Source organism: Balaenoptera ricei, chromosome 8 (assembly GCF_028023285.1).
Source record: "Balaenoptera ricei isolate mBalRic1 chromosome 8, mBalRic1.hap2, whole genome shotgun sequence".
Lineage (NCBI taxonomy): Eukaryota > Metazoa > Chordata > Mammalia > Artiodactyla > Balaenopteridae > Balaenoptera > Balaenoptera ricei.
This window is the reverse complement of record NC_082646.1, coordinates 66,188,807-66,212,538: the sequence shown is the minus strand read 5'-3', so window position 1 is coordinate 66,212,538 and position 23,732 is coordinate 66,188,807. Positions and strand designations below refer to the sequence as shown.

The window sequence follows — 23,732 nt, the reverse complement described above, 5'->3', positions numbered from 1 at the left end:
ACAGTAACACAGTAATAGTGGGGGACTTTAACACCTCACTTATACCAATGGACAGATCATCGAAACAGAAAATTAATAAGTAAACACTAGCTTTAAATGACACAATAGACCAGATAGATTTAATTGATATTTATAGGACATTGCATCCCAAAACAGCAGATTACACTTTCTTCTCAAGTGCGCATGGAACATTCTCCAGGATAGATCACATCTTGGGTCACAAATCAAGCCTCGGTAAATTTAAGAAAATCGAAATCATATCAAGCATCTTTTCTGACCACAACGCTATGAGATTAGAAATCAGTTACAGGGAAAAAAACGTAAAAAAGACAAACGCATGGAGGCTAAACAATACGTTACTAAATAACCAAGAGATCACTGAAGAAATCAAAGAGGAAATCAAAAAATACCTAGAGACAAATGACAACGAAAACACAACAATCCAAACCTATGGTGTGCAGCAAAAGCAGTTCTAAGAGGGAAGTTTATAGCAATACAAGCCTACCTCAAGAAACAATAAAAATCTCAAATAAACAATCTAACCTTACACCTCAAGGGACTAGAGAAAGAAGAACGAACAAAACCCAAAGATAGCAGAAGGAAAGAAATCATAAAGATCAGAGCAGAAATAAATGAAATAGAAACAAAGAAAACAATAGCAAAGATCAATAAAACTAAAAGCTGGTTCTTTGAGAAGATAAACAAAATTGATAAACCATTAGCCAGACTCATCAAGAAAGAGAGGGAGAGTACTTAAAGCAATAAAATTAGAAATGAAAAAGGAGAAGTTAAAACAGACACCGCAGAAATTCGAATCATCCTAAGAGACTACTACAAGCAACTCTATGCCAATAAAATGGACAACCTGGACGAAATGGACAAATTCTTAGAAAGGTATAACCTTCCAAGACTGAACCGGGAAGAAATAGAAAATATGAACAGACCAATCACAAGTAATGAAATTGAAACTGTGATTAAAAATCTTCCAACAAGCAAAGTCCAGGATCAGATGGCTTCACAGGTGAATTCTATCACATTTAGAGAAGAGCTAACACCCATCCTTCTCAAAGTCTTCCAAAAAATTGCAGAGGAAGGAACACTCCCAAACTCATTCTATGAGGCCACCATCACCCTGATACCAAAACCAGACAAAGATACTACAAAAAAAGAAAATTACAGACCAATATCACTGATGAATATAGATGCAAAAATCCTCAACAAAATAGTAGCAAACAGAATCCAACAACACATTAAAAGGATCATACACCATAATCAAGTGGGATTTATCCCAGGGATGCAAGGATTCTTCAGTATACGCAAATCAATCAATGTGATACACCATATTAACAAATTGAAGAATAAAAACCACACTTGATCATCTCAACAGATGCAGAAAAAGCTTTTGACAAAATTCAACACCCATTTATGATAAAAACTCTCCAGAAGGTGGGCGTAGAGAGAACCTACCTAAACATAAGAAAGGCCATATATGACAAACGCACAGCAAACATCATTCTCAATGGTGAAAAACTGAAAGCATTTCCTCTAAGATCAGGAACGAGACAAGGATGCCCACTCTCGCCACTATTATTCAACATAGTTTTGGACGTCCTAACCACAGCAATCAGAGAAGAACAAGAAATAAAAGGAATACAAATTGGAAAAGAAGAAGTAAAACTGTCACTGTTTGCAGATGACATGATACTATACATAGAGGATCCTAAAGATGCTACCAGAAAACTACTAGAGCTAATCAATGAATTTGGTAAAGTTGCAGGATACAAAATTAATGCACAGAAATGTCTTGCATTCCTATATACTAATGATGAAAAATCTGAAAAAGAAATTAAGGAAACACTCCCATTTACCATTGCAACAAAAAGAATAAAATACCTGGGAATAAACCTACCTAGGGAGACAAAAGACCTGTATGCAGAAAACTATAAGACACTGATGAAAGAAATTAAAGACGATACAAACAGATGGAGAGATATACCATGTTCTTGGATTGGAAGAATCAATATTGTGAAAATGACTGTACTACCCAAAGCAATCTACAGATTCAATGTAATCCCTATCAAATTACCAATGGCATTTTTTACAGAACTAGGATAAAAAATCTTAAAATTTGTATGGAGACACAAAAGACCCCAAAGAGCCAAAGCAGTCTTGAGAAAGCAAAACGGAGCTGGAGGAATCAGGCTCCCGGACTTCAGACTATACTACAAAGCTACAGTAATCAAGACAGTATGGTACTGGCACAAAAACAGAAATATACATCAATGGAACAGGATAGAAAGCCCAGAGATAAACCCACGCACATATGATCACCTTATCTTTGATAAAGGAGACAGGAATATACAATGGAGAAAAGACAGCCTCTTTAATAAGTGGTGCTGGGAAAACTGGACAGCTACATGTAAAGGAATGAAATTAGAACACTCCCTAACACCATACACAAAAATAAACTCAAGGGCTTCCCTGGTGGCGCAGTGGTTGAGAATCTGTCTGCCAATGCAGGGGACACGGGTTCAAGCCCTGGTCTGGGAAGATCCCACATGCCACGGAGCAGCTAAGCCCGTGAGCAACAATTACTGAGCCTGCACGTCTGGAGCCTGTGCTCCCAACAAGAGAGGCCGCGATAGTGAGAGGCCCGTGCACCGCGATGAAGAGTGGCCCCCGCTTGCCACAACTAGAGAAAGCCCTCTCACAGAAACGAAGACCCAGCACAGCCATAAATAAATTAAAAAAAAAAAAAACTCAAAATGGATTGAAGACCTAAATGTAAGGCCAGACACTATCAAACTCTTAGAGGAAAACATAGGCAGAACACTCCATGACATAAATCACAGCAAGATCCTTTTTGACCCACCTCCTAGAGAAATGGAAATAAAAACAAAAATAAACAAACAGGACCTAATGAAACTTAAAAGCTTTTGCACAGTAAAGGAAACCATAATCAAGATGAAAAAACAACCCTCAGAATGGGAGAAACTATTTGCAAAGGAAGCAAGTGACAACGGATTAATCTCCAAAATTTATAAACAGCTCATGCAGCTCAATATCAAAAAAACAAACAACCCAATCAAAAAATGGGCAGTAGACCTAAATAGACATTTTTCCAAAGAAGACCTACAGATGGCCAGGAAGCACATGAAAAGCTGCTCAACATCACTAATTATTAGAGAAATGCAAATCAAAACTACAATGAGGTATCACCTCACACCAGTTAGAATGGGCATCATCAGAAAATCTACGAACAGCAAATGCTGAAGAGGGTGTGGAGAAAAGGGAACCCTCTTGCACTATTGGTGGGAATGTAAATTGATACAGCCGCTATGGAGAACAGTATGGAGGTTTCTTAAAAAAGTAAAAATAGAATTACCATATGACCCAGCCATCCCACTACTGGGCATATATACCCAGAGAAAACCATAGTTCAAAAAGACACATGCACCCCAATGTTCATTGCAGCACTGTTTACAATAGCCAGGTCATGGAAGCAACCTAAATGCCCATCGACAGATGAATGGATAAAGAAGATGTGGCACATATATGCAATGGAATATTACTGAGCCATAAAAAGGAACGAAATTGGGTCATTTGTAGCGATGTGGATGGATCTAGAGACCGTCATACAGAGTGAAGTAAGTCAGAAAGAGAAAAACAAATATCGTATATTAACGCATATATGTGGAACCTAGGAAGATGGTATAGATGAACCAGTTTGCAGGGCAGAAATAGAGACACAGACATAGAGAACAAATGTATGGACACCAAGGGGGGAAAGTGGCAGGGAGGGAGGTGGTGTGATGAATTGGGAGATTGGGATTGACACATATACACTCATATGTATAAAATGAATAACTAATAAGAACCTGCTGTATAAAGAAATAAATAAAATTTAAAAAATTTTTTAAAAAAAGAAACTTTAGATTATTTGTTCATTTCTTTGAATTTGTTTTTGTATTGCATTTCTTCTACCGCATTTATCCCAATGTAATATATATTTTTGCATGAAAGACTTCTTACTAATCACCCTATCATTTGTCTCATTTTGCAAAAAAAAGCTCAAATATATATTTATACTTTTGTTTTTATTTCTCGTGACCCTAGGGCTCTAAATTTTTTAAAATTGTTTGAGTGACTTTAATTATTCTTTTATAATTGATCAAGGGAATGTAATTATAATTGTTAATAATTATCAAACATAAGTCAAATTATATTGGAAAAATATCTCTTTAGTGGATGGATAGGGCTACATTTTCCCCCCAAATAGCTATCCATCCATGATTGAATGTTACTTAATGTTAGAGAGAGACAGTGTTCAGCATCAATTGTATTATTGTTGTCAGTTTTCATAGATGTAAGCACTGAGAACCTTACAAACAAGTAGAAAGAGTTTTGATGTAGCAGTGTCACTCATTTCTTTAAATCTGTTTGAGTTATATGTCAAAAACCACCTAGTGAAAGGCCAGCTGGAGGAGGCTCTGGTTCCTGACAAGATACTGAATTAGCACAGACTTCTGCATGTTCTCTGAAGATTAAACCTAGAGTAACTTTAGAGAGAAACCTCATGATACCAGGATTCAGAGAATAGTGTGCGAAACCCCTGGGAAGATAAGGGGATATTCTGAGCTGGCATGTATGGTGGGTAAGGTTACAGCCAGGGAAGGAAGTAAAAATAGGAAGACAAAAACAACCCAAGTTCCCGTTTGCCTCGGGACACTGATGCCTGTCCTCTCACAGGAGTAGGAAGTAATAAAATCAGAGCAGCACTGAGGCCCTGCATGAGTGAGAAGCTAAGGAAAATGGGTGGGAATTGGATTTAGGCATTGACTTACCTGTTGGCCTCCACACCCTAGGACAGGTGGGTTATACTTTTAGAAGTGCCTCCTCCTTGGGTTGTTTCTTCTTGGAGGAGAAGTTTGATAAGGTTGAAACCCTGAACTGAGGAGTTGCTTGATGGGGGCAGATCTTTGGTGCCTAGGGATTTTGAGCTCCTGGGGCTGAAGGCCTGGTTCTGGTCTGTCCTCCTGAGGAGCCAGTACTCCCTGTGGAGTATGAGCTAACAGGCCACATTTCACACACCATTAGGAGAGTTTAGAATAGGCAGTTCAAGAATTTAGAAGTCAACAAAGTAAACATGCTACAAGAGATAAGGGAAGATGTTAATAATATGAAGCAAGAAATGAAATGATAAAGCAAAACCAGGTAGAACCATTTAGGTATAATAGTTAAAATAGAGATGCAGTTATATAGGATAAGTAGTGAAATGGGTGAAGCTGAAGAATGAATTTAAAAAACTAGATGATCAGATTATGGAACTTTAATAGAACTTTATAGAAGGGAACAGGTGAAGATAAACAAATTGAAAAAATAAAGAAAAGTTAAGCTATAAGGAATTGAAAGTAAAAGTTACAAAATCCATATAATAGGAGTCTCAGGAAAAAAAGTAAAAAGAGGGAGAAGGAAATCTTTTAAAAAATAATAGAGATAATTTGTCAGAGTTAAAGAAAGAAGAAAGACTTCAGCTCTAAATAGATGATAGACTACCAAATAGGAGAGAGAAGGAAAAACTGACAAAATAGACATAATGAGATTTAAGAACATCAAAAACAAAGAGGAAATTCTAAATGTTCCCAGAGAGAAAGAGCAATATCATATAAAAAAGAACAAGAGTCACATTGACATCTTACTTTTCAGCAGCAACATTGGATGCAAGTGTAAATGGAGTAGTAATTCTAAATGTGTTAAAGGGAAAACAACTTTAAACTTAGAATTTTATATCCATCCAAATTGTCATTCAAGTGAAAGGGAATGATAAAAATATTTTCAAATATACAAGGCTTCAGGTTTGCCACACAAGTCCTAGATTTAAAACACTTGATAGAAGTAATTAAATAGGAGGTCAAAGAAATCCAGTAGATACTGCAAGAGCTATGTGTACCAAGAGTCTTCAAATACCTTAGTAAAGTGTGTTGGTGTCCAAAAAAAGAGAAAAAAACCAAAGAAGAAGAGGAGAAAGTATATTCATAATAACCCAGACTTAAAATGTGTGATAATATACACATGACAAGCGTTGAGAACGGAGAGAGAACATGGGTACACGAGAGGGGGTTAAAATGGAAGATGTAGACAATGGATTTTCAAATAGTAAAGGATTAAAAAAGATACAAAGAGTGAGACAGTTGTAGTAATAAACTTAAATGATAGAAACAGTTTCAAATAAGTTAATGGGTTAGAAATACCTGTTAAGGGATTTTCCTGGTGGTGCAGTGGTAAAGAATCCACCTTCAAATGCAGGGGATGTGGGTTTGATCCCTGGTTGGGGAACTAAAATCCCACATGCTGCAGGGCATCTAAACCCACGTGCCACAACTACTGAGCCCACGCGCTCTGGAGCCTGTGTGCCACAACTAGAGAGAGAAAACCTGTGCGCCACAACTAGAGAGAAGCCCACGCGCCACAACAAAAGATCCCACGTGCCACAACTAAGATCCAACACAGCCAAAAATAATAAATAAATAAAAATAAACATGAAAAAAATAATATTTTAAAAAAAGAAATACCTGTTAAAAGACATAAGGTCAGGTTGACTTTTTAAAAATCTAGCTAAGTGCTATTTACAAGAAGCACATTTGAAGCATAAGGACACAAATATTGAAAGAAAAAGAATGGAAAAGAACATACCAGGCAAACACTAACCAAAAAAAGCCTGAGTAACTGAATTAATATCAATTAAATACACCTTGCCACAAACAAATCATCGTTAGAGATAATGAAGGTCACTTTATAATGATAAAAGTTCAATCCAAACAAAATATATAAGTTTAAACATGTATGCAACTACTAAGATAACCTCAAAAATATACATCAAAAATGACAAAATTACAAGGAGAAATTGGAAAATTCACCATCATAGTGGGAGATTTTAATGCACTTCTCTCAATTATTGATATGTGAAGCAAATGAAAACAGAAACAAGGGTATTTTAACAACACAATTAACAAGCTTATTTTAGTGGACATGTATACAATTCTGCATCCAACAATTAGAGAATATACATTTTTCTTAACCACATGTGGAAGGAACATTTACCAAAATTGATCTGGCCAGGAAGAAAGCAAGTCTCAATAAATTTCACACAGATTATGTTCTCTAACAATACACAATTAAGTTAAAAGTCAATGCCAATAAGATTAAATATCTATATATATTTGGAAATTAAATCACATGCTTCTAGATAAGTCATGGGTTAAAGAATAAATACTAATGAGAACAAATTTTTAATTTGTAGAACTGAATGGTAATAAAAATACAACATATCAAAACCTGTGAGATGCAGTAGAATGTGTTTCAGCAGAAATTTATCACCTGGAATATTCACATTAGAAAGAAGAAAGGCTAAAAAGGAACTACATATCCAACTTAAAATCTCAGGAAAAAATCCCAACAGAATATACCCAAATAAAGTAGTAGGAAAAATAAAACTAAGAGTGAAAATAAATTAAATGGAAAGGAAAGGTAGAAAAGAGAAGATCAATGAGACCAACACTTGATTCTTTGAAAAGACCAACAAATAGATAAATTTTTGACAAAAATAAGAAAGAAATAGAGAAGACAAAAATACTATTAATAGGAAAAAGGGAATACAGGCACAGATAAAGCAGAAATTAAAAGGATAAATATTAAAAAGGTAAGGGAATACCACCACCAACTGTATACTAATAAATATGAAAACTTAGGAAAAATGGACAAAATTTCTTTTCATAAAAAATATTTTCCCCCAAAAAAAAAATTTTCCTCAAAAAATACAGCTTCATAAAATTGTCTCAAGAATAAATAGGAGGGACTTCCCTGGCGGTCCAGTGGTTAAGACTTTGCCTTGCAATGCAGGGGGTGCAGGTTCAATCCCTGGTTGGGGAGCTAAGATCCCACATGCCTCACGGCCAAAAAACCAAAACATGAAAGAGAAGCAATATTGTAACAAATTCAATAAAGACTTTAAAAAATGGTCCACCTCAAAAAAACACTAAAAAAAAAAAAAAGAATAAATAGAAAACTTGAATTGTCCTATATAATCACTAAGGAAATTGAAGCAGTAGTTTAAAATCTTCCACCAGGAAAACACCAAGCCTAGATGATTTTACAGATTAGTTCTACCAAACTTTTATGTCAAATTTATAACTCTCCTCCTGTGCCCCCAAAGAGAGAATTTTCCTAATTTATTCTGAGTCTAGTATTAATTCTGTATACTCTAGTATAACAAAACTAGACCATTGTAAACCAAACCTATGAAAAAGGAAAATGATCCATATTACTTATTAATATAGATGTAAAACCTTAACCAACATATTAGCAAGTTGGATCCAACTGTATTTATAAAAAAGATCATGATCTAGTTGGATTTTCCCTAAAAATACAATGATAGTTTAATTTTGGAAAAAAATCTGTAAATATAAATTCACACATTAATATATTAAAGGAGAAAAAGCATATGATAATTTAAAGGAAACACTTGTAATAAGACTCAGTATACAGTCATAATTTAATTAGGAATAGAGGAAAACTTCCTTAACCTGATAAAAGTTTACAGCAAATACCGTTTTAAATGGGAAACGTGAGAAGCATTTCTTTAAAATAAAGAGCTAGTCAAGGAAATCAGCTTTCAATAGTTTTTCCCAACATTGTTGATCTTAGTCAACTTAAGACAAGGAAAATAAATTAAAGTCATGAGAATTGGAAAACAGAAATAAAACTTTTATTATTTGCAGTAATATACAAATTATTAGACAAACTATTTGAAATAATAAAAGAGCTGAGTAAGGTAGCTGGATTTAAGGTTGATACTCATCGATATGTAAGTGTATCAAATCAACACATTGTCCACTTTAAACTTACACAATGTTATATATCAATTATATCTCAGTAAACCTGGAAAAAAAAGATTGACATTGTATTTCTTTTCACTAGCAAGCAACAATATAAAATGTAAAAAAATGAAGATGTAAAATAATATTCAAGAATATATAATTTCTAGAAATAAATTCAGCATAAGATTTGGGGAAAATTATGAAATTTTATTGAAAAACATTGACGAAAACTTAAGTGTAAAGATATACCATAATCATAGGTCAGGAGACTTAATATCATAAAAACTGATTTCCTCATGTTGATGTACATACACGATGCAAATCCAATCAAAATTCCACAAGCTTTCCTGACCCTAAAATTTGTATCGAAGCTTAAAGGGTCGAAAATAGCCAAGACATTTCTAAATGTTTTGCTCTACCAGATATTAAGACTTATGAAGCTGTGTTAGTTAGCATAGTGTGATCATTTGCAGTAATAAGCAAATTGACCAGTAGAATAAAATAGAAGGTGCAGAAACATATCCATGCATATCTGGAACTTTTATGACAGTGGTAGTATGGCAGATCAGTGGAAAAAGGAGAGACTATTCAATAACTGGAGCTGGAATAAATGGTTGTCCATATGAAAAAAAAAAGAGAGAGAGAAATTGGGTTCCTATCTCACACTGCAGACAAGAGTCAACTGCAAATCAAGGACTTAAATAATAAAATTTATATTTAACTTTTAGTAGAAAATATAGGTGAAAATCTTTTGGACCTTGGAGTGTGTAGAAAAGGATTTTATAAGCAAGATACCAAAGGCACTAACATAAAAGAAATGGTGGATAAACTTGACTTAATATTAATTTTTAGAACTTCTGTTCATAAAACAACACTTTAGGGATAGGTTATAAACTAGGAGAAGGCTTTTGTAACCCAAAAAACCAAAAAAGGGTTAATATCATGAAATCTCAATAATTCTTACAAATCAATACAAAGCGGACAAACAACCTAGTAGAAAATGTACAAAGAGACAGGGCCAGGCATTTTTTTTTTTTTTTTTTTTTTTTAGGGTTAATGGTACTGGAGGAATATAATCCCCTTTCACTTTTATCTTTCTTTTTTAATGTATTTTTTTAAACGCATTGTCTACTTTGTTTTTATTTATCTATTTATTTTTGGCTGTGTTGGGTCTTCGTCTCTGCGCGAGGGCCCTCTCCAGCCGTGGCAAGCGGGGGCCACTCTTCACCGCGGTGCGCGGGCCTCCCACCATCGCGGCCTCTCCCGTTGCGGAGCACAGGCTCCAGACGCGCAGGCCCAGCAATTGTGGCCCACGGGCCCAGCCACTCCGCGGCACGCGGGATCTTCCCAGACCAGGGCTCGAACCCGTGTGCCCTGCACTGGCAGGCAGACTCTCAACCACTGCGCCACCAGGGAAGCCCCGGGCCAGGCATTTTTTTAAATTAATTTTTATTGGAGTATAGTTGCTTTAGGGCCAGGCATTTTTACAGAAGAGGACCCACATTTGGCTGATGAACACGTGACAAGATGTTCAGTCGCATTAGTGATCGGGGAAATACAAACCAAGACCTCAGTGAGATAAACCAAAAATTAAGAAGTCTGACAGTAGCCGGTGTTGGAATAGATGTGGGTAAAGAGTATCTTTTTTTAAAATTAATTTTTATTGGAGTATAGTTGATTTACAGTGTTGCGTTAGTTTTTGCTGTACAGCAAAGTGAATGAGTTTTACATATACATATATCCACTCTTTTTTAGATTCTATTCCAATATAGGTCATTACAGAGTGTTGAGCAGAGTTCCCTGTGCTATATAGTAGGTCCTTATTAGTTATCTATTTTATATATAGTAGTGTGTACTGTCAATCACAGTCTCCCAATTTATCCCTCCCCCCCATTTCCCCCTTGGTAACCATGAGTTTGTTTTCTACATCTGTGACTCTGTTTCTGTTTTGTAAATAAGTTCATTTGTACCATTTTTTAAGATTCCACATATAAGCATTATCATATGATATTTGTCTTTCTCTGTCTGACTGACTTTACTCAGTATGACAATCTCTACATCCATCCGTGTTGCTGCAAATGGCACTATTTCATTCTTTTTTATGGCTGAGTAATATTCCATTCTATATATGTACCACATCTTCTTTATCCATTCCTCTGTTGATGGACATTTAGGTTGCTTCCAGGTCTTGACTATTGTAAATTGTGCTGCAATGAACATTGAGGTGTATGTACCTTTTGAATTATGGTTTTCTCCAGATATGTGCCCAGGAGTGGGATTGCTGGATCATATGGTAGTTCTATTTTTAATTTTTTAAGGAATCTCCATACCGTTTTCCACAGTGGGCGTACCAATTTACATTCCCACCAACAGTGTAGGAGGGTTCCGTTTTCTCCACACCCTCTCAAGCATTTATTGTTTGTAGATTTTTTGATGATGGCCATTCTGACCAGTGTGAGGTGATATCTCATTATAGTTTTGATTTGCATTTCTCTAATAATTAATGATGTTGAGCATCTTTTCATGTGACTCTTGGCAGTCTGTATGTCTTCTTTGGAGAAATGTCTATTTAGATCTTCTGCCCATTTTTTGATTGGGTTGTTTGTTTTTTTGATATTGAGCTCCATGAGCTGTTTGTATATTTTGGAGATTAATCCCTTGTTGGTCGCTTCATTTGCAAATGTTTTCTCCCATTCTGTGGGTTGTCTTTTCGTTTTGTTTATGGTTCCTTTGCTGTGCAAAAGCTTTTAAGTTTAATCATTGCTGGTGAGAGTATTAATTGGTACAACTACTTTGGAAAAAGGGATTGACATTATCTTTTAAAGTTAACCATTCACATACTTTATAACCAAGAAATTTCACTTCTAAGAATATACCCGAGGAACTCTTGCACATATACACGTGGAGATATACACAATAATGTTTGTGGAAGTGTATATAGGAGCAAAAACCCAGAATCAACCCAAATTCCCTCTGACTAGACAACGAATAAATTGTGGTATCGTCTAACAATGGAATATTATACAGCCATGAAAATGATTAAGCTACATGTAATAATATGTACAAATCTATGAAATTTAATTTTAAATTAATCATAGTTTTGTTAAGATATAATTTACTTAATGTAAAATACACAGATTTTGTGTATAGCTTGATGAATTTTTATGAATTTATGCGTTTGTGTAACCACCACCCAGAACAAAATACAGAACATTTCCACCCCCCACAAGAAAGTTCCTTTGTTCCCTTTTCCACCGTTCACTTTGTGCCACTCACCAGCAATGTGTAAGAGTTCTAGTTTTGCTCCCCATCCTCTCCAGTGCTTGTTATTATCAATATTTTTAATTTAGATACTCTGGTAATATATAATGGTATCTCATTGTGGTTTTAATCTGTGTTTCCTGAATGACAAATGAAATTGGTCACTTTTACTTTACTTATCCTTATTGGCCTTTTGGATATCTTCTTTTATGAAATGTCTGTTCAAGTCTTTCCTCCATTTTTCTATTAGTTTTTTTTTAATTTATTGATTTGTAGAAGTTGTATATTCTAGATATGAGCCTTCTGTCTCTCTCACACACACACAAATAAATATATGTACAATAACAAGCATTGTAAGAAGCTGACTTAAGAAAAGAACATGGAAAGAATTACTACAAATCCTTGCTCAAGCAGGTGACTTTTGAAAAAGAATAGGTCATTGGAAATTGAGGGTCTTGAAACTGACTCCCTGCAAACCATCCCTGCCCATACAGCCCTTAGGAAGTCTTCGTGTACAGCGAGGTGTACACATAACCGTTTGAAGAATGTTGGTTTGGAATATATTTTGTTTTTATTTTTCCAGCTTTATTGAGACATAATTTGACATATAACATTGTATAAATTTAAGATGTGCAACATAGTGATTTAATATATGTATATATTATGAAATGATTACCACAATAAATTTAGTTACTATATCCATCACCTCACATAGTTTAAATTTTTTTTCTTGTGGTGGGAAAAACTCTCTGAGCAGTTTTCAAATATACGTTACAGTATTGAAGGCTCAGCAACACCTCTACCTAGAAATTCTTAGCAGACAATTGGAAATGCACTTCTGGAATAAGGGTAAATTACTAAATTTCTCAGTTTGTTTCCTCTTAAAGAATAGGAATATCAACACCAACTTTCTCTACTCTCATTATTTGCTATACTTGTGAAAACAAAATCACTGAGATGACTTTGTTAGGAAAAATTTTAAAGTGGTGCAGAGTTGCTTACTTCAGCAGCCCTTACTACCGTTCTATGCTGCTGCCTTGGCCTCACTGAGACCCATGAGAGCATGTTTGGTGATCTTACTGGGTGCTATCAGTCCTTTTTGAGTATCTGCAACTTACATTATTTCTTTTCCTACATAGTTTATATTAATTTTTAGTCATATAATAGTTGCCATTACCCTTAGTAAATGATTTAAATGGAAAACAAGGCAGGAAAAATAACTTTCTCCCTCCATTCCCTCATTCCCTCTTACTAAAGACAACCATTGTTAAGTCTCTTATGTATTCTTTCAAATCATTCTGAACATTTTTATTATTCGCTTTTCACAAATGGGTTTATATTACGGAGACTATTCTTTTTCATCTAATGTATTTTGGGAAGATATGCTTATTTTTTTAAAAAGCAGTATTGTATCCAAAACTATGGATATACTGTTATTTTGCCCCTATGAATATGGAATATTTAAATTGTTTCAGGTCTTTTCTGTTACAAACAATGGTGCAACAAATGTTCTTGTAAGTATATGTTTGCATACTGTGTCAGCATATCTATAAAATAAATTCTTAAAAGTTGAATTACTGGTTTGTGAGAATGTGCATTACATATTTTGATAGTTTATTGCCAATTTATCCTCCCATAAAAAGCAAGTAAATGAGAGAGCCTGTTTCCCCATACCCTCACCAACACAGAGTTTTATCAAACTTAAATTTATGTCCATCTATTAGGTGAAAATTGCCAACTCATTGTTTTTGATTTGGATTTTATTAATTTTGTGAAGTTGAGCATCCTTTTATATCTTTTTTATAAAGATATAAAAAATTTTTCTAATTAAAGCAATTTATTCCTTGGAACATTACAAAATAAAGAGTTCTAGCTATTTACGAAGAGTGGAAAATGATGACCGTAAGTTAAAGACCCAGAATGTTTCCTTTTCGTTTTGCTGATTTTATGTTTCATACTCTCTTATCCCAACTCATACATATCATTCATTCGTTCATTAAAAAATACTTGTTAAAGACTTATTGTTTACACAATACTGATAGGCACTGTCCTTGAAAAGGCAAATTTTGTTAGATGAGGATGTATGTTTGGGTTCCTATTTGCAGGACCTGTCTACTAAGATTAAATCCAAATCTTAGTATTTGACCAATGCTTCTCCTCTGTGAGTGTTCATTTTTCCAGGTTTTCAAAATAAAGTAGCCTCAAACTGTTAGTTAAACAAGTGGAAATTTATTAACAAAAAGGTTGGTTTTCTACTTATGGTAGCCTCAGATTATCAGCCTATTACTGCTGCCTTCTTGCCATTTGCTGCTTCATGGTTGATGAGTTCAGGGTGTGACCCCTCTTAATACAGCCGGTAAAGGGAGTTCAGAGGTTACTGTTCTGATGGTGAGGTGTCTCCACAATCTCCAGTGTCTGCCCTAACAATTCCACCCATTTTTGTTTGGTTGGTTCATGTGTAATTTCTCTTGAGCCTAGAAGGCTCATGACACACAGCTCTGGGCCACTTATTCATTGGTCAGTCCAAGTATCTGATGCAATTCCTCCTCCAACTGTTAGCAGGCAAGAAGGGGCTAGTCTAGTTAAGTTACTGGCTGGACTTTAGACAAGAGGGAAAGTCTGGAATCTATACCAACATTTGTGCCCTGTTTGATAGCACAAGGGAATATAGGAAGCATATAGTTAAAAATTTATAAATGGTAGAGTGTTTTTGATGGGATAATGACCCTATTCTAGATCTTTTGCTCTTCTCCCCAGTCTCTTTGCAATAAGAAATAGAGTCATTTGTAGCGTGTCAGTCACCATGCTTTTGGGTGTATATATTGATATATGTGAACCAAGCACTTGAAAGCTGGCTAGAAATGCAGATTCAAGATAGTACAGGTAATCCTTGCTTTGCACAGTAGTGCAGAACCATAAAAATAGTGCAGATTGAAGCTGTGCAAAATGATTTTAATAATCAATGGGAAAAATTGTGCTTTTTCCATGCCCTTTAAAATTTTTTGTTAAACATTAAAAACTCCCTAACTGTTGGTTCTAAATATATAGAGAGAATGAAACAAAAGTAAAGCTAAATTTTTTGCACTGTAATTTAAAACATTAGAAATATTGAGAGTTAAAGTGTCTTATTTTGAGGTTAAAAACTTATCAAGATTAGTTTAAACAGTGCTTGCCTTCTTCTTAGCATACATACAGAGGGGAGCATCTTTTTTATGCCTTGGTGAATTGTCGTACTGTTTTACAAGTTTGGATCAATTTCCAACATTGTATCCTTTGTCTTTTCAATATCTTGAATATCTCTGAAAATTCTTTAAATGTCAAGTTTTTTGTGAGTGTCATTTTCTCTGAAGCATCTTCATCCTTCCTCATTTATATTGATAAGTTTGCCTTCACTAAGTTCCTTTGGTTGCGCATCTAGATTCTCACAGTGGCAGTGGCAGCATTCCCGTAGTCAGCTGTTTCTTCTATTACTCCATTTACATCTGATTCAGATTTTACTCCCAGTATTATCACTTTTAATTTCTTTGTTGCAGTTTCATTTTTGTTGGCAAATTCCCTGCAAGACAAGGAGGCAACACAACTGCACACATTGCTGTCTGTGTGTGAACTGAATAGCAGTTGCACAGGGTCCAATCACCAACAGACTGTGAAAAAAGTGACGTGATTGGTCACTGATCATGATGCAAATCTGTAACTTACCTGGTGATTGTGGATTGAAGAGCTAGCAGTGAAGTTTGAACTTTATGCAATTATAGTTAATGTACCATGGTGACTGAAATTTGAACTGTGTTGCTGAGGGACTGATATTATTTAAGTCATGATGACTAAAATTCATGCATATCAGGACTGTGCAAAGCAAAGACTGCCTAAATAAATTGGCTATCACATGGCACTGATTGCATATGATCTGTGTAGTAATTACAATTTTGTTGGGTATGCTGATTATATAGTGGGCTCACTCTTTATAAGGCTTTTTGGAGGTGACTTACAGAGTGTAAATATTTAATCTGTCTATATCAGGACAGGCTAGATTATGCTGTGGTAACAAGTGTTCTTTATGCCTTCCATTGCACGTTGGCTGGGAGGAGGGGAGCAAGCTCTGTTTTACTTTGTCTTCACTCAGGGACCCAGGCTGAGGGAGGCTCCATCTCTGTGCTTCTATAGTTACTAAGGCAGAAATTGAGAACATGTAAATTACATGCTCTCTCTTCAAGTTTCTACCCAGAAGTGATACACACTATTTCAAATCACATTTCACTGGTCAAAACAAGTCATATCATCATGTTCCAAAAGAGGTGGAGAAGCAAAATTCTACTATGTGCCTAGAAGAAATGACTCTAGATCCAAAGAGTTAACTTGTAGAGAGTTTATCAGGGAAGAGCAATTGAGGACTGGGATTACAGACATAGATGTCAGATTGTCTCTGTTTTCTAATGAAAGAATTAAGTTGAGGCAAAGTTGTGTGTACTAGTATTCCAGGAGCCTGGACGCTGTGGGTTAGTGTTCAAGGTCATGATGAAGCCAGGAAGTTGTAATAGAGGCTAGATGAATCACTGGGGTCAAGCAGGGCTGTTGACAGAGCCCTGAAGATCAGAACTCATTCAGATGAGAGCTCTGAGACTATCTGCCGTTCTAAACAATTTCAACTCCTTTTTGCTCTCTGAGACTTCATCTGTGCTTCATTTAAGTTGACAACATCTTTGGAAGTTCTGGGATACTTGACGGAGATGACTGTCAACTTGAGCCTTGACGGAAATGTAGGCTACGGGTTGGCAGAAGGCATAGTAAGGGCATTCTGGGAGTAAATGCGTAGAGGCTGCAGAAGTGCGACCAAAAGTAGGATGCTATGAAAGTAGTAAGAATATAGACCTTCTTAAAACAGGATGACGTAGAAGAACCACAGGGAACGAATAGCATAATGATCCTAATTTAATTATTACTATTCCATGCTTAATATTTGTCTGTGTCTTTAACCACGAATATATTAAACTCTACAAATCCTCAACAGTGTACTCAGATGGCTGCCCTTAAGATGCCTGGCCTCATACTATTCTGTATCACTGTTGCTTTAATGCTTCAATCCACCCACATATCAAATTAACTTAGATCACTCCATAGTTGTTCTCACACCTAAACGTCCTGTTTTAATCTAAATGTGATCCAAACTTCTTGTCCAAACTTTCTCTACTAGTCTGAGTTAGGAGCAAAACTATTTAAGGCATACCTAGTCTAGCAGGAGGCATTTAAGAATGCATTCATGCATTTCTTGGCATTAAATGGAATATTAGCTTTGAGACAAATATAGTTAATATAAAGTGGTCAGTTTTAGTATGGTATAGCCACATCTGGGGTTAAAACAGTGCACGGAATCCATTACAATCAAATGACCACATTATATCGAAATCTTCCAGTCAACTAAGAGCTTTCAAGTCAAACACCTATATTCTTGGACACGGCACCGGACTAATCAACTGAATTTAGGTTTTTTTACCTAGCCATTTTGATGTTATATAGGCTTACCCTTAGTGTTGGACCCAGTAGACTTTGGGCAACTTCTTTCATTCTTTCAGCTTCCCTATTAATTTTCTAGGAACAGCACTGTAAGGGGGTCTTTGGATTCCAGGAACTTGCCCTATCTAGTGGTTCTTTCACACAAGCACGCTGCATTATTCTTTTAAACCAGAATATTCTCCCATCCCTAAATTTTGGCATATTGTAAAAGTATTAGTGAAGAGGTCTGAGACATGCCAGTACAAGGAGTATGCTCAAAAGGGCATCCAAAGTTTTGCTATTTATTCAGCATTATAATTTTTCCATGTGACTTACTGAATTTGTGAGACTATATTACTAAAATATGTAAGAGCCTTCAGTTTTCTAAACTGTTTATAACACCAAAAATTCATTGTTAATATTAGGGCAATATACTTTCTTCGGCGAGACCAACCAATGTGTTAGAAATGATGAAAGAATGGAAAAATAACCCAGGAAGTGATGAGGAAAGTACAACAGACCAAAAGAACAACTGGTCCGGTCAAGAAAAGTTGAAAGGTTACCAACCCAGCAGAAGTATCCATGTCAGTAACTCTTCAGATGAAGAGGAAGGAAAACAGGTAGGAAGAACCAACAAAACAAGTAGGAAGAACCAATTGTTCCATTTCTTCAAACTGTAAAATACCTTCACAACACTTGGAACATTTTTTTGCAACTCTTTTTTGTTGTTGGTTTTTAATGGTTTGTAACAAAGGAGACCTGCATGATAAAGACAGTAAAGTTCTTTCCTCCCTTGAAACTATCATGATTTAGCAATGTGGCCTACATGCTTATTTTAGGATCCATGATTATATAGGGCAGGTGTCTGCAAACTTTTCCTGTAAAGGAACAGATAGTACATATTTTAGGCTTTGTGGGCCATAATAGTCTCTGTCACAGCTTCTCAACTCTGATGTTATAGCATGAAAATAGGCATAGACAACAAATGAATGAGTATGGCCATGTTCCAATGAAACTTTATTTACAAAGACAGGTGGTGTGCCAGTTTTGGCTAATGAGTCACGATGAATAATTTTTGTATTTTACCAGGCTACACAATTTGGAATGGGTTTATGTATTACTTAGAAAAAGACTTACTAAATTATCCAGTTAGTCGTTTCCAATTTTATGGTAGCTAAAACTGTTTGTATAGTTTTATTATTTTACCTTATTAGATCTGAATATAGTTTTATTATTTTGGGTGAATAAAATTTAGTAACATTTTGATTAATTCTAGATTGTGTTCTGCTAAACTGATATTGTGACAATTTACCCAAACCCTTTTTTTCTTTCGTTTCTGTGTTTGAGGAAAAATTTTCTGTATGTTTGTTCTCTTTCTTGTCTTGAGATCTAATCAGCATATTTTAGCTCTTCTTTAATGATTGAACATGCTGCCAGTGGGGGCTGTATTTACCTCCGGAGAGCCCAGACTTCTTGTGAGGAGGTGCTGCCTTTCAGTTCTCCAAGGCCTAGAGACGGGCAAGTGGAGAAAGGAACAGAGAGGGTAAATCCTGACCCACAGCCAAGAAGGTGCAGCGTTGGGCTTCCCTGGTGGCGCAGTGGTTGAGAATCTGCCTGCTAATGCAGAGGACACGGGTTCGAGCCCTGGTCTGGGAAGATCCCACATGCCGCGGAGCAACTAGGCCCGTGAGCCACAATTACTGAGCATGCGCGTCTGGAGCCTGTGCTCCACAACAAGAGAGGCCGCGATAATGAGAGGTCCGCGCACCGCGATGAAGAGTGGCCCCCACTTGCCGCAACTAGAGAAAGCCCTCGCACAGAAACGAAGACCCAACACAGCCATAAATAATAAATAAATAAATAAATAAATAAAAATTAAAAAAAAAAAAAAAAAAAAAAAAAAAAAAAAAAAAAAAAAAAAAGAAGGTGCAGCGTGGCTGGCCCACACCCTGTCATGCTAAGAATCCTGTCAGAAATTTGCGGAAAGGGACCCAGTAGAGTGATCTGGCTGATTTTTATTTACTCATTGGGAACTTCTTTGTCTACTTGATAGCAAATGTCTAGATAATAAGCTTGACATTTAATTATTCAGATATTTTGAAGTAACCATATTTTTACCATAATATAAACATAAGTTTATTGACTCCCTTTCATCCTCTCTAGTCTGTTAACAACTCCTGCAGTGCTTAGCAGATGTGTGTATTTTATATTCTTGTTAAAAATATCCTAAAAACCCAGTGTTTGCATTTCCTCATTTATAGTTTGAAAATTTTCCTGTTAGCTGACTTGGCATTTTATACACACATATACATGTGCACACGCACACATACGTACACATACTCACACACATATACATACACATGTATGTATACTCACACATGCATACACATACATTACACGTGTTACATACATGCATCTACTGTATACTCACATATATACAAACACAAATCCATACATACACATGCATATGCACATTATCTTTTGTAGTCTTGGATTCTTTTTGGCACTGAATCTGACGTAAAATATCCTTGTGAACCAAATGTTTGGTTGTCTTCCATCTCCTTTTTCATTGCTCTGTCACTTGTCTCCACTATCCTCCTCCTCTTACCCCTGCAAGTCACAGAGTGATGGGACTTGCCATGCTGTTCTCAGCTACTTCCAATTAGGGAACAGAAGAATTGGAATTTGAGGCTCTTGTGGATGCTAGAACTATACTCAGTGGATTGAAAATTTAAGAATATAGTTTTCTACTCATCAACAAGAAGAACCTTTCCACAATCAGAGCTCACCTGCAGTAGCACAGGCTGGGCCATGGATAGTAAACCCTACCTTTCAATCATTGGAAGCATTCATGCAGACTCTGGAAAGCTACTTGTTATAAATGCTGTAGCAGGAATTTCTCCAAGATGGGTAGGAGTTTGCCCTGTATGTCCTCTAAGGGACTTTCCTATGCTTAGGTTTTGGCTGTGATATCTTGGGAGGAATACCTTACCTTATTTGGGAATTTTTCTGAAAAGTGTTACCCCTTAAAAGAAAGACTTCTTATCCATATTAAATTTTCCACTGATTTTTATGAATAAGTATGTTACTTTGTTAATTATATTGAAGTTGAGTTTATGTTAAGAAATTACTTCTTTTATTTTTTTCAAATCTTCCTTAACAGTAAATAGTGGAGTATAAGGCCTAACGTGATAACTGAAAAGAGCGTAGGCCATTTAGTCTTGAGTCCACACAGGATTCATATAGTAACTAATATTCTTAAGAGTGAAATTTTATTTTTATTAAAAATCATTCTATGAAGGGCTTCCCTGGTGGCTCAGTGGTTAAGAATCCACCTGCCAATGCAGGGGACATGGGTTCGAGCCCTGGTCCGGGAAGATCCCACATGCCGCGGAGCAGCTAAGCCCGTGTGCCACAACTACTGGGCCTGCACTCTAGAGCCTGCAAGCCACAACTACTGAGCCCATGCACCTAGAGCCCATGCTCCACAACAAGAGAAGCCACCGCAATGAGAAGCCGACTCACCACAATGAAGAGTAGCCCCCGCTCGCCACAACTAGAGAAAGCCCGAGCACAGCAACAAAGACCCAACACAGCCAAAAATAAATAAATAAATAAATAAATAAATAAATATTTAAAAAAGAGAAAAAAATCACTCTATGAATATTGAAATATTTCCCACGGGAAAAATTTATTTGTTAAAATTAGATTATATGGATAATTTGATATGATAAATAATTTACACTTACGAAATTAAAGAGATGTATATGATTCTTTTTCCATTAAAATATTTGACATTTGGCTTTACTTTAAATGGAAATCTGCCAGCAGTCCCTGCTTTCCATTGTATCATTGTTCTCTCTTCTGAAGAATCTCATAAATCCATTTAGAGCTCCTGATTTTGTATTTCTCACAGCCAGTGTCATCATAATTTTTAGATAAGTGGCAAAGCACTTGAAAACCAGCAGAGAAAGTGAGGAATTATTAAAAACAAAAACAGTTGAACCAAGCACCTTCCTCTTTCTCTGAGTAACTGTTCCTTAGTTCCAAATGCCCTGGGCATTATGGAAAAATACAGTGTGTATCTCCTCATTGTTCATGTTTGGACTAAGGTATCACACTTCACTTTTTCAAACTTATTTTTGACTAGTTGACATTTGTTAATGTCCTTTTTTTTTCTTTTCATTCTCAACCTTTAGTCTGTTTTAGGTAATTGTGTTTTTTGAAGATAGAAGTGTTCTCTCTTATATATCTTGTATTTTACAGGCTGAGTACATCTAGATAACGTTTTGTGTTATTGGTAACCCTCTAAATTCCCTACAATGGGTTCTTAATCTATTCTGTCAGACAGACCCAAGACTTAATTCCTACAGCAGCATTTACTCATCTTCAAATGAGACACTTAGCAGACCATTGCTTATTGCAGGAACATGCCTTTCGACGTTCGATTCTTAGTGATTTCCGATAAGTAGTACAGTACTTTCATTGTTCATTAAGCTCAGAAAACAACTGAAGAGAAATGAATGTCTGTAATTAAAATGCACCCCCCCATAACCATAGAGGGAGGGACTAGCAACTCTGGATGTGATAGAAGCGTATTTGCATTACAGAATTCTTGCTTCATAAAGGAAAAACTTCTTAGTTGTTAAATTGTTTATTGAACACAGTCTTGAATATACTTGTTTAGTGAAAATGGAAGATTTTTGTGATCATTTTTCTTGACTGAAAAAACATGGCCTTTACAGAATCATAGGAGATGGTACGTGTAGCAGATACCTTATCTAGTCTAGAAAGTAGAAAGGCAAGCTGGCTTAGAAACTTTGAAAAGTTATTTTGATCAATGAAATGTATTCATTAGCAGTTCTTCAAAGTCAAGGAATATTTGAATTTAAATAAGATTGAAATTAAACGGTTGAACTATGTGGTATATTGACCTGTTGCTGTGAGGAAAAAGTCAAGTTTTCTTAGTATTTTAGTTGAGTAAGATAAAAATTTTCTTTTCTTAACATATTAAATCTTAGTTCCCTGAGCCCGTGTGAATCATGTGAAAATTTGGTGGTGCTTCCATGTTTATGGCACACTTTTATACTCCAATATTGAAGCATTGTAATCTAGCATATATGCCCAAGCATTCCATTTAAAATATCCTACTGGTTAAAAGCACAAGCTCCAGATCTAGGCTGCCTGGATTCTAATCCTGGCTTCACCACTTATAAGCCTTAGGACCTTGGGCAAGTCTCTAGGCCTCTGTTTCCTCATATCTAAAATGGGAAAAATAATGACATCAACCAAGGACTAAATGAAATCATGCATGTAACACTCTTGACATATAGTAAGCACTCATTAATGTTATCTATTATTAATTTTATTATTATATTGCTAAAGAACTTGCATAGAATATTGCTAAAATTGCATGTTCTTTCCTGTCTGTTTTAAGGCTCCTTTGGGCGTAGGTGTGGGAATAAACTAATGAACAAACAAAGAAATATCATTTTCAAAAGTGGGAAGATGATGCTTCCAACCTCATTTGCCCTCTGAGTTTGGTGAGATCCCTAGGGCACTGTGGTAGATTGGATTATTTTTCCCAATTATTTAAAAACTCTGTAAGGGATCTGTACATTCATACCCTTTGCCATGTGGTTTTTCTCCCTATTAGAGTAGATGTATATTTTCTCACCTCACTAATGTTGATCTTAGCTATATGACTGACTTTAGCAAATGAAATGTTAAGAGGTGTGATGTAAGCAGAGACCTTAAAAATGTTTGCATGATTTAGCTTGCTCTCTTGTATTTCTGCCACCTGCCATGAGAAGAACATGACTGCAGAAGCCACAGTTCCGGGAATTATGAAGATCTGTGGACAGACTTGAACCCAATACAAAGCCTGAAGTCTAGCCTAGCACCACCAAGCAAAAATTAATGTTTATTGTTATAACATACTGAGACTCTTATAGTTCTTTGTTAGGTAGTTGTACAGAAAAGAGTTAACATAGCAGGCCTAAACTGCTATCCTTGAAAAGGCCTGCTTGCCAGGTTGGCCCTTGGCTGGCTTTTGGGAACTTAGATTTTGGGACAGTTGCTACCATTAACTGATAAGAATGATTA

The 23,732-nt window shown here is 35.9% G+C and overlaps 1 protein-coding gene across 4 annotated transcripts in view; it reads left to right on the top strand.

Moving 5' to 3' along the window:
* STK33 (serine/threonine kinase 33) overlaps window positions 1–23,732 on the top strand; it is an 80,802-nt gene that overhangs the window by 40,850 nt on the left and 16,220 nt on the right. For 3 of the 4 annotated variants that reach the window (XM_059931066.1, XM_059931065.1, XM_059931068.1), the window contains one exon: window positions 18,053–18,247. The exons of the other annotated variant lie outside the window; for it this stretch is intronic. In XM_059931066.1, coding sequence (XP_059787049.1) covers window positions 18,053–18,247 — 195 coding nt within the window. The remainder of the gene's footprint in view (window positions 1–18,052; window positions 18,248–23,732) is intronic. 4 annotated transcript variants of the gene reach the window in all.